This window comes from Salvelinus fontinalis, unplaced genomic scaffold (genome assembly GCF_029448725.1).
Source record: "Salvelinus fontinalis isolate EN_2023a unplaced genomic scaffold, ASM2944872v1 scaffold_2157, whole genome shotgun sequence".
Classification (NCBI taxonomy): Eukaryota; Metazoa; Chordata; class Actinopteri; order Salmoniformes; family Salmonidae; genus Salvelinus; species Salvelinus fontinalis.
This window is the reverse complement of record NW_026602366.1, coordinates 1-12686: the sequence shown is the minus strand read 5'-3', so window position 1 is coordinate 12686 and position 12686 is coordinate 1. Positions and strand designations below refer to the sequence as shown.

The 12686-nt window shown below is 42.6% G+C and overlaps 1 protein-coding gene across 1 annotated transcript; it reads right to left on the bottom strand.

Moving 5' to 3' along the window:
* Positions 1-1321: 1321 nt before the first annotated feature.
* On the bottom strand, positions 1322-11816 carry LOC129850644 (zinc finger protein ZFP2-like). The gene is made up of 2 exons (XM_055916937.1): positions 11222-11816; positions 1322-3050 (listed from the first exon to the last, which is right to left on the bottom strand). The coding sequence occupies exons 1-2, from the start codon at positions 11556-11558 to the stop codon at positions 1906-1908; spliced, it is 1482 nt and encodes a 493-aa protein (XP_055772912.1). The 5' UTR covers positions 11559-11816; the 3' UTR covers positions 1322-1905.
* Positions 11817-12686: the final 870 nt, after the last annotated feature.

Genomic DNA, 12686 nt, shown 5'->3' with positions numbered 1-12686 from the left:
TAATACTGATGGGAACATTCATGAGGTAGTGAGTGTTTTAATAATACTGATGGGAACATTCATGAGGTAGTGAGTGTTTTAATAATACTGATGGGAACATTCATGAGGTAGTGAGTGTTTTAATAATACTGATGGGAACATTCATGAGGTAGTGAGTGTTTTAATAATACTGATGTTGAGGTAGTGAGTGTTTTTAATAATACTGATGGGAACATTCATGAGGTAGTGAGTGTTTTAATAATACTGATGGGAACATTCATGAGGTAGTGAGTGTTTTAATAATACTGATGGGAACATTCATGGGGTAGTGAGTGTTTTAATAATACTGATGGGAACATTCATGAGGTAGTGAGTGTTTTAATAATACTGATGGGAACATTCATGAGGTAGTGAGTGTTTTAATAATACTGATGTTGAGGTAGTGAGTGTTTTAATAATACTGATGGGAACATTCATGAGGTAGTGAGTGTTTTAATAATACTGATGAGAACATTCATGAGGTAGTGAGTGTTTTAATAATACTGATGGGGACATTCATGAGGCAGTGAGTGTTTTAATAATACTGATGGGAACATTCATGAGGTAGTGAGTTTTAATAATACTGATGTTGAGGTAGTGAGTGTTTTTAATAATACTGATGGGAACATTCATGAGGTAGTGAGTGTTTTAATAATACTGATGGGAACATTCATGAGGTAGTGAGTGTTTTAATAATACTGATGGGAACATTCATGGGGTAGTGAGTGTTTTAATAATACTGATGGGAACATTCATGAGGTAGTGAGTGTTTTAATAATACTGATGGGAACATTCATGAGGTAGTGAGTGTTTTAATAATACTGATGTTGAGGTAGTGAGTGTTTTAATAATACTGATGGGAACATTCATGAGGTAGTGAGTGTTTTAATAATACTGATGAGAACATTCATGAGGTAGTGAGTGTTTTAATAATACTGATGGGAACATTCATGGGGTAGTGAGTGTTTTAATAATACTGATGAGAACATTCATGAGGTAGTGAGTGTTTTAATAATACTGATGGGAACATTCATGAGGTAGTGAGTGTTTTAATAATACTGATGGGAACATTCATGAGGTAGTAAGTGTTTTAATAATACTGATGTTGAGGTAGTGAGTGTTTTTAATAATACTGATGGGAACATTCATGAGGTAGTGAGTGTTTTAATAATACTGATGTTGAGGTAGTGAGTGTTTTAATAATACTGATGGGAACATTCATGAGGTAGTGAGTGTTTTAATAATACTGATGGGAACATTCATGAGGTAGTGAGTGTTTTAATAATACTGATGTGAACATTCATGAGGTAGTGAGTGTTTTTAATGTCCAATGTCATCATCAGAACAACACTATCACATTTTCATATTCCTTGATGACTAGAACACAAATTAAGTCAATGACACACAACAACTAAATTCAAGAGGTTTTCAAGGTTAGAATAAAGAAATCTGAATAATATTAATATACTTGTTCATTTACATTTTTAAATATCCAAATCATCAAATTAACATCCACATTTGCATCCATTCAATCAATGTATATAATGAAAACCTAATACACATTTCATTTGATTGAATCAGATTTGAGATATGACCATGTCTGGAGATTTAAAAACTAAAAACAAATGTAGGCCTAATTGTGAGTATGATTTAATATATACAATTAGATTTCATGTCACAAACCCCAAAAACGAAAATTCTTAATCAAAAAAATAAGTCAGATCACAGCCTCTCTTTTTTCTCTCATGTGATTTCAGGTCCTCTGAAAATGTATTTGGGCAATGAGAGCAGTGGTATGTCTTCTCCTCCTGTGTATGTACTTTCTCATGCTCTTTCCAAGCCCTTTAAATGAACAAAACCCTTTTCACACTGGGAAAAGAGGTGAGGCTATCCTACTTTATGTGTCACCTTATGCATTTTCAGGTTCCCTAACCAGGTAAAACGCTTTCCACACTGACGACATTGGAAAGGCTTCTCTCCTGTGTGTGTCATCTCATGCGTTTTCAAATTCCCTAACCGGGTATAACTCTTTCCACACTGCAAGCATTGGAATGGCTTCTCTCTTGTGTGTATTCTCTTATGCACTTTCAGATGGGATGACTGGATAAATCCCTTTCCACACTGAGAGCACTGGAAAGGCTTCTCTACAGAGTGTGTTCCCTCATGCTTTTTCATGTCCCCTAATGACAAATACTTATTGTTTTCACACTGGGAGAAGTTGCATGGCTTTTCTCCTGTGTGTGTATACATCTTATGTGATTTAAGGGACCCCAACCTCCTAAAACTCTTTCCACACTGGGAACAGTGGTAAGGCTTCACTCCTGTGTGTGTTCTCTCATGCTCTTTCAGTTGCCCTGACCAGCTAAAACTACTTTTACAATGGGAACAGTGATAAGGCTTTTCCCCTGTGTGTATTTTTTCGTGTGATTTCAAGTCCCCTGATCGTGAAAATGTCTTTCCACACTGAGAGCATTGGAATGGTTTTTCTCCTGTGTGTATTCGGTTATGTATTTTAAGGTTCCCTAACTTCGCAAAACTCTTTTCACACTGTGAGCAGTGGTAAGGCTTCACTCCTGTGTGTATTCGCTCATGCATTTTTTGGTTCCCTAAACGGGAAAAACTCTTTCCACATTGAGAGCAGTGATAAGGCTTCTCCCCTGTGTGTGTTCTCTCATGAGATTTCAGGTCCCCTGATCGGGAAAATGTCCTTCCACACTGAGAGCATTGGAACGTTTTTTCTCCTGTGTGTATTTTCTTATGCTCGTTCAGATGTGATGACTTGAAAAATCTCCTTCCACATTGGGAGCACTGGTGAGGCTTCACTCCTGTGTGTATTCTCTCATGTTCTTTCAGTTGCCCAGACCAGCTAAAACTCTTTCCACACTGAGAGCAGTTGTAAGACTTCTTCTCTGCATGTGTTCTCTTGTGGTTTTTCAGGCTCCCTAAATGGGTAAAACTCTTTCCACACTGTGAACAGTGGTGTCGTCTCGCTGGATCAGACGTCTCTGGTTCCTCTGAGTCTGGTCGGTCTTCTGCCAAACACAAACAGAGTGGTTAAAACAGGGAGACCTGAATGAAATCTCCACATACATTTGTCATTTTAGTCATTTAGCAGACCCTCTTATCCAGAAAGACTTACAGTCAAGTGCTCTTAGCATGTGATGCATGTGCTCCATTGTTTACATGACCCATGTATTTTACACTGTGGCTTTAAGGGAGTAGTATGGTCACTATTCAGAGCAACTTGTTAGTGCATCCATCTTAAGGTAGCTAGGTGAGACAACCACAACAGTGATAGTAAACACAGTTTCCCTCAGTTAGTGCATCCATCTTAAGGTAGCTAGGTGAGACAACCACAACAGTGATAGTAAATACAGTTTCCCTCAGTTAGTGCATCCATCTTAAGGTAGCTAGGTGAGACAACCACAACAGTGATAGTAAATACAGTTTCCCTCAGTTAGTGCATCCATCTTAAGGTAGCTAGGGGAGACAACCACAACAGTGATAGTAAATACAGTTTCCCTCAGTTAGTGCATCCATCTTAAGGTAGCTAGGTGAGACAACCACAACAGTGATAGCAACCACATTTTCCCTCAATTAAATGTGCTAATTTATAATGACCTGACCTGTGTCCCATAATAGAACCAGGCTAATAATGACTAGCCATCTGTTAAATTAGCATTCCCGTGTTCTTACATTGATTTAGATGTATTTACTGTAACAGCAAAGAAAGGAGATACCACGACCACAGAACAAAAACGCCAGGACTGATTTCCCCCATTTTCTTCAGGTTCTCTCCTCTCAAAATCACACTTTTCAACAGAAAAACATAAATGAATGTTCTAATTCCACAACTTTAACCACATCAGAATACATTTATTTTTGGGGGAAAGAATCTGCAATATGATTATTTTGTGTGTTACCCTTTAATTCTAGTGCCACCAGCCAGACACTCTTGATTGTCTAGCAGTATTTATGTAGCACAGTTGTGATGGGAGTTTTCAAAACAAAATGGCCACCGGATTGATGCAAATAATCACGATTCTGGCAGGTAGGGATAGGATACTTTGTAATTGTCTTTCCGTCTACGAAGACATAAGCATCGCTAACGGCTATATGTCTACCTGAACACATTAGCATCGCTAACGGCTATACGGCTACCCGAAGACATTACCATCGCTAACGGCTATACGGCTACCCGAAGACATTAGCATCGCTAACGGCTATACGGCTACCCAAAGACATTAGCATCGCTAACGGCTATACGGCTACCGAAGACATTAGCATCGCTAACGGCTATACAGCTACCCGAAGACATTAGCATCGCTAACGGCTATACGGCTACCCGAAGACATTAGCATCGCTAACGGCTATCCGAAGACATTAGCATCGCTAACGGCTATCCGAAGACATTAGCATCGCTAACGGCTATACGGCTACCCGAAGACATTAGCATCGCTAACGGCTACCCGAAGACATTAGCATCGCTAACAGCTATACGAAGTGGTAGACATATAGACCCTGCACCGCACACAGGGTTCAACATTCAGGTACATTTACCAGCGGCAGACTAGGTTCAGCGCCAACTGAAATTTACTGGTCCAGATCTGACAGGAAAGTGAGTGAAGTCTGTCCATGTGGTACTAGTCAGTCTGTCCACGTGGTACTAGTCAGTCTGTCCACGTGGTACTAGTCAGTCTGTCCATGTGGTACTAGTCAGTCTGTCCATGTGGTACTAGTCAGTCTGTCCATGTGGTACTAGTCAGTCTGTCCATGTGGTACTAGTCAGTCTGTCCACGTGGTAGTACTCAGTCTGTCCACGTGGTACTAGTCAGTCTGTCCACGTGGTACTAGTCAGTCTGTCCACGTGGTACTAGTCAGTCTGTCCACGTGGTACTAGTCAGTCTGTCCACGTGATAGTAGTCAGTCTGTCCATGTGGTACAGACCGTGTGGCTCAGTTGGTAGAGCATGGCGCTTGCAACGCCAGGATTGTGGGTTCAATTCCCACGGGGGGACCAGGGTTCAATTCCCACGGGGGGACCAGGATGAATATGTATGAACTTTCCAATTTGTAAGTCGCTCTGGATAAGAGTGTCTGCTAAATGACGTAAATGTACTAGTCAGTCTGTCCACGTGGTAGTAGTCAGTCTGTCCATGTGGTAGTAGTCAGTCTGTCCATGTGGTAGTAGTCAGTCTGTCCATGTGGTAGTAGTCAGTCTGTCCACGTGGTAGTAGTCAGTCTGTCCACGTGGTACTAGTCAGTCTGTCCACGTGGTACTAGTCAGTCTGTCCACGTGGTACTAGTCAGTCTGTCCACGTGGTACTAGTCAGTCTGTCCACGTGGTACTAGTCAGTCTGTCCACGTGGTACTAGTCAGTCTGTCCACGTGATACTAGTCAGTCTGTCCACGTGGTACTAGTCAGTCTGTCCGTGTGGTGGTAGTAGTCAGTCTGTCCATGTGGTACTAGTCAGTCTGTCCATGTGATACTAGTCAGTCTGTCCATGTGATACTAGTCAGTCTGTCCATGTGATACTAGTCAGTCTGTCCATGTGATAGTAGTCAGTCTGTCCATGTGATAGTAGTCAGTCTGTCCATGTGATAGTAGTCAGTCTGTCCATGTGATAGTAGTCAGTCTGTCCATGTGATACTAGTCAGTCTGTCCATGTGATACTAGTCAGTCTGTCCATGTGATAGTAGTCAGTCTGTCCATGTGATAGTAGTCAGTCTGTCCATGTGATAGTAGTCAGTCTGTCCATGTGATAGTAGTCAGTCTGTCCATGTGATAGTAGTCAGTCTCGCCATTTGAGATGTTGAAGACTTATCGAGGAGTTATTCAGAGGGACACGAGGCGTATGTGGCAGGGCCTTTCTAACAGTCATGGATTACATAAAGAAAGCCAGTCCCGTGGCGGACACCAACGCCGTCCTACAGGACGAGCTATATGCTGCAGAGGACAGAGCCCCTGAGGACAACGAGGCTACGTCCTGACGGTCTCCACCACCAAGCTTGACCGTTGCTATGAGGTTCTTGCTGTGGAATGCAGTGATTGGTTTCCACCAGACGTAACAGGACCACATTATCATGGAAAATGTCTCTCTCATACATGGCAGTGGTGTTTTTTTAGATAGAAAGATGAGAAATGTGTTTATAAAAATATCTGTGATTAGTCCAGGGCCAGGTTTCCCAAAAGCATCTTAACGACATGCAGGATGGCAGGTTCAATCCCAGTGCTCTCTGTTTAACACCAAACCTTAACCCTTAAAGACATGCAGGATGGCAGGTCCAATCCCAGTGCTCTCTGTTTAACCCCAAACCTTAACCCTTAAAGACATGCAGGATGGCAGGTCCAATCCCAGTGCTCTCTGTTTAACCCCAAACCTTAACCCTTAAAGACATGCAGGATGGCAGGTCCAATCCCAGTGCTCTCTGTTTAACACCAAACCTTAACCCTTAAAGACATGCAGGATGGCAGGTCCAATCCCAGTGCTCTCTGTTTAACACCAAACCTTAACCCTTAAAGACATGCAGGATGGCAGGTCCAATCCCAGTTCTCTCTGTTTAACACCAAACCTTAAAGACATGCAGGATGGCAGGTCCAATCCCAGTGCTCTCTGTTTAACACCAAACCTTAACCCTTAAAGACATGCAGGATGGCAGGTCCAATCCCAGTGCTCTCTGTTTAACACCAAACCTTAACCCTTAAAGACATGCAGGATGGCAGGTCCAATCCCAGTGCTCTCTGTTTAACACCAAACCTTAACCCTTAAAGACATGCAGGATGGCAGGTCCAATCCCAGTGCTCTCTGTTTAACACCAAACCTTAAACCTTAAAGACATGCAGGATGGCAGGTCCAATCCCAGTGCTCTCTGTTTAACACCAAACCTTAACCCTTAAAGACATGCAGGATGGCAGGTCCAATCCCAGTGCTCTCTGTTTAACACCAAACCTTAAAGACATGCAGGATGGCAGGTCCAATCCCAGTGCTCTCTGTTTAACACCAAACCTTAAAGACATGCAGGATGGCAGGTCCAATCCCAGTGCTCTCTGTTTAACACCAAACCTTAAAGACATGCTCCGGTACTTTGGCGACTGGTAAGTCTTTTTTAAACTTCCTGCTTTGGGCTGAATGTGTCAATGTGTAGTTTATACGTTCATAATCTATGAGCAGAAATACTGTCTTCTCGCATTTTGCCAAGAAATCCATTCCGCCTCACTTTATTCAGAGAAGATCTACGCTAAACATAGAATCAAGAAGTTTATCTGACAGTGACAGCCGATAACTTCAGAACAAAGTTGACCAGGCCTTTTAAAAACAAAGTTGACCAGGCCTTTTAAAAACAAAGTTGACCAGGCCTATAAAAACAAAGTTGACCAGGCCTATAAAAACAAAGTTGACCAGGCCTATAAAAACAAAGTTGACCAGGCCTATAAAAACAAAGTTGACCAGGCCTATAAAAACAAAGTTGACCAGGCCTATAAATACAAAGTTGACCAGGCCTATAAATACAAAGTTGCCAAAGTCTTACAAACAATTTACCCTTCGCTAAGCACTGAACCCCTTGAGTACTGTTGCAACCTTGGACAACATTTTCCTGGGAGGCCCCATTCCCCATTTAAACTACTGGATAAAACCGCTCACAATGATCTCCAAATGTGTTTTTAATACACAATCAAATTAAAACACGGACTACCGCTTGTTAATCAGAAAACTAACATACATTTCGAGAAGTTTTGCCATAGTTCTCATTGGCTTTCATGCATTTGAAACGTGAGCTTGTCTGAGCTGTCAGACTTGACCACAGTTGCTATCCATTAAGCACTGTGATTGGTTGCCCAATATTCTGCAAATATCTCTGCGACTTCGTGTCAGATTCCAGCCCTACTCGATAGTGCTAGGTATTAACAGCCAATCTACCGTGTTTGCCAGCACCCACACAAGGGGGATGCTAACGTGGCTATCCACATTTCCTCAATATATCTCTACGTTTCTTCCTAGGTTCTGGCCTTTCTAGGGAGTTTTTCCTAGCCACCGTGCTTCTACACCTGCATTGCTTGCTGTTTGGGGTTTTAGGCTGGGTTTCTGTACAGCACTTCGAGATATTAGCTGATGTACGAAGGGCTATATAAAATAAACTTGATTGATTGATTGATAGCGGATCACCCCTGTACGTTTCACACATGACATTCCATATGCTACACGTGCAAAGGTAATGTCCATAACACTGGAAATCGACACATAGCTCAAAAATTAACGGGCTTTACACACCCACCAGAATAATGTAGTTTCCCACCGAGTGCACCAGTTGTCCCTCTAGTCAAAGAAGCTAGAGTCATTATTTGCTCTGATTCATGTGCAGTGTTGATGAGTCTCCAGTCCTTTAGGTCACGTAGCAGACAAGACATGCTTGATGGAGGTGTTACAAACCCATTACAGGATTAGACAGATGAGTATACAGATACAATTTACTTGGGTCCCAGCCCATGTGGGGGGTGGAGGGGAACGAGGCAGTTGATGTACTGGCTAAACAAGCACTAAGTAGTGGGGGATGTTGATGTACTGGCTAAACAAACACTTAGTAGTGGGGGATGTTGATGTACCGGCTAAACAAACACTTAGTAGTGGGGGATGTTGATGTACCGGCTAAACAAACACTTAGTAGTGGGGGATGTTGATATACTGGCTAAACAAGCACTTAGTAGTGGGGGATGTTGATGTACCGGCTAAACAAACACTTAGTAGTGGGGGATGTTGATATACTGGCTAAACAAACACTTAGTAGTGGGGATGTTGATATACCGGCTAAACAAGCACTTAGTAGTGGGGATGTTGATATACTGGCTAAACAAGCACTTAGTAGTGGGGATGTTGATGTACCGGCTAAACAAGCCCTTAGTAGTGGGGATGTTGATGTACCGGCTAAACAAGCACTTAGTAGTGGGGATGTTGATATACCGGCTAAACAAGCACTTAGTAGTGGGGATGTTGATATACTGGCTAAACAAGCACTTAGTAGTGGGGGATGTTGATGTACCAGCTAAACAAGCACTTAGTAGTGGGGATGTTGATGTACCGGCTAAACAAACACTTAGTAGTGGGGGATGTTGATGTACCAGCTAAACAAGCACTTAGTACTGGGGATGTTGATGTACCAGCTAAACAAGCACTTAGTAGTGGGGATGTTGATATACCGGCTAAACAAGCACTTAGTAGTGGGGATGTTGATATACCGGCTAAACAAGCACTTAGTACTGGGGATGTTGATGTTCCGGCTAAACAAGCACTTAGTAGTGGGGGATGTTGATATACTGGCTAAACAAGCACTTAGTAGTGGGGATGTTGATGTTCCGGCTAAACAAGCACTTAGTACTGGGGATGTTGATATACTGGCTAAACAAGCACTTAGTAGTGGGGGATGTTGATGTACCGGCTAAACAAACACTTAGTAGTGGGGGATGTTGATGTACCGGCTAAACAAACACTTAGTAGTGGGGATGTTGATATACTGGCTAAACAAGCACTTAGTAGTGGGGGATGTTGATGTACCGGCTAAACAAGCACTTAGTAGTGGGGATGTTGATATACTGGCTAAACAAGCACTTAGTAGTGGGGGATGTTGATATACTGGCTAAACAAGCACTTAGTAGTGGGGATGTTGATGTTCCGGCTAAACAAGCACTTAGTAGTGGGGGATGTTGATATACTGGCTAAACAAGCACTTAGTAGTGGGGGATGTTGATGTACCAGCTAAACAAGCACTTAGTACTGGGGATGTTGATGTACCAGCTAAACAAGCACTTAGTACTGGGGATGTTGATGTACCAGCTAAACAAGCACTTAGTAGTGGGGGATGCTGTAGTTTCAATGAGAAAGGCCAAAAGCCTGATGTGGACAGTGATAGGAAAGCATCCAACAGGAAGGTGTGATTATTGCCAGGAAACAGAGACCGTGGAGCATGTATTGATACAGTGTGGGCAGTATCAGAGGGAAACAGAGACCGTGGAGCATGTATTGATACAGTGTGGGCAGTATCAGAGGGAAACAGAGACCGTGGAGCATGTATTGATACAGTGTGGGCAGTATCAGAGGGAAACAGAGAACGTGGAGCATGTATTGATACAGTGTGGGCAGTATCAGAGGGAAACAGAGACCGTGGAGCATGTATTGATACAGTGTGGGCAGTATCAGAGGGAAACAGAGACCGTGGAGCATGTATTGATACAGTGTGGGCAGTATCAGAGGGAAACAGAGAACGTGGGGCATGTATTGATACAGTGTGGGCAGTATCAGAGGGAAACAGAGACCGTGGAGCATGTATTGATACAGTGTGGGCAGTATCAGAGGGAAATAGAGACAGTGGGGCATGTATTGATACAGTGTGGGCAGTATCAGAGGGGAAGAGAGAGGCTGAGATCTATTGTGAGGGGAAAGGGGATACAGGAAATTAGTTTAAATAGTATATTGGAGGTGAACGTCATGAGATATAGTCTCAAATATTTTGTTATCTTTTTTTTAAAGATCAATGGGGCTGGCAGGTAGGATTTAGTTTCTCCCTGTCTTTGGCCCACACTCCAGTACAGTAGGTGGCGGTAATGCACCATAACGCCGATAAACCCCACTGAAGAAGAAAAGATTTCTCTGCTTTTTTTGTATCACTCAACTCTCATTTATAAACGAGTCTCGTTTGCAATGAGGGGGATGTAGTTAGTTATAGGCCTATGTATTGTTGATGTGTTGCCCTAGTCGTGGATGGATCAGAAAGATAGCTTCTCTCGTGCACGTTCTATCAATAGGCCTTTGGCGTCATAATTACCTTGAGAAATCTGACCTACAATTTGTAAACAAAGCTTCTGTACTTAAAATTCATAAAACCTTCAGTTTTATCAATTGGATGTGACCCAACCGGCAAATTAATTTCGAGATATATTAAACCAGAAGAAAAGCGACATTTTATTTGGGACTTACTGAGTCTATGGGATGTTGAGTATTTAAACTGAACGAATCACTGCATGTAGAGATATAGGAAGCATTTTATCCATTACTAACGTTCTGTTGGTGGCCTCCATTCTTTGTAGCTTTAATGATTCCTACAGTACAGACCAACATATCCAAGTGTAGAACTTCAGTAGAACGCACCTTAAAAACCACACATTGATTCATCAACAGCGGAGGCTGTGCCTCTGTTTTTAAGACAATACTCACTGGTGTTAATCAGATCTCCTGTCTCCTCCTCCAATGTGACAGTAATCTCCCCCTCCTCCTTCACTCCAAACATGTCCTCTTCCTTTTCTTCTTCCGCGGTAACATCCTCTTCTTTCACTCTGAAAGCTTCTTCCTCTTTTTTCACTGTAACAGCCTCATCCTCTACTTGTTTCACTGTAACAGCCTCACCTTCTACTTGTTTCACTGTAACAGCCTCACCCTCTACTTGTTTCACTGTAACAGCCTCCTCTTCCTTCTCCTCTTTCACGAGAGCTTCTTTCTCCGTCCATCTGACCCCCTCTTCTTTAGCAGGGGAGGAGTAGTTTAGGGAGCTCATGGTCGGGGATGTTAGCTAGCTAGTTAGCAATAGTGCTGCGCTAATTTAGCAAGCCAGCTAGCTGACTACTAACAACGTAAAATGAAATTAAATGCGGCAACTAGCTATACAACATAAGTTTGCTTAAAACACAGAGGCTAATATACACAGAAAGTGTATAAAGAACTGTAAAGTTTCGGCTATGTTGGCTTGCAAGCTACCGAAGAGGTTTGACTAGCTGTGTTGTTGAAGAAGTGTCCCGTCCACTAGATTATACGTCACACCAACATCTTCGCATGCAAGTCGCACATCGCCCTCTATTGACTGGAGTGGGTAACGCAGTTGAGCGAAAAGTTTTATTGCCGTTTACGAACTTGAATACACGACATGGGTACATGTATTTCACAAAATAGTTTGTTTATGGACAGACTGAATGAGTTGAAATGTTGTACAGCAAGCTTGGGCCCAACTAGTCAAGGGGCGGCACGTGTGGAAAAAAGAAGGAGGGGGGGGGGGGGCATAGCAGTATCATAGCATTGAAGTACAGTTTTGGTGCCTCTGCAATCAAACAATTCCGTATGTATAGAACATTATAGGAGATGCAAACATGAGTCACTGAGCCACTTTGTAACATGGACAATTTCTGCTGTGAGTTCTTGTGCAGCTTGTTGTTTGCTCTTTGCATGCACATATATCACTGTATAATCTGCATACATGTGTACTTTAGACCCAGTACAGACAGAAGGCAGATCATTACAGTAGAGGCTGAACAGGAGGGGCCCCAGTAAACAGCTAGGCCTGTTTCTACACTTTCTCCCAAACTGCTGGCTTCCCCAATAGCAAAGACCTATACACTTGTGGTTTGAAACAATCCACACCTATTTAAGTATTTTGAATAATTTTACTTAGACAGGAGTAATTATGTAATTTTGGCAAAAAGTCTATTTATTTTAGGGGAAGCCAATAAGGGCACAGGGCGAGACCCAGATGCAGACACGGGAGGCAGATGGTTCCAGTCTGTGATATTTATTATAATCCAAGGGGCAGGCAAGAAAATGGTCGTGGACAGACAAAGGATCATAATCAAGGTCAGAGTCCAGGAGGTACAGAGTGGCAGGCAGGCTAGAGGTCAGGCTGTATGGTCAGGGC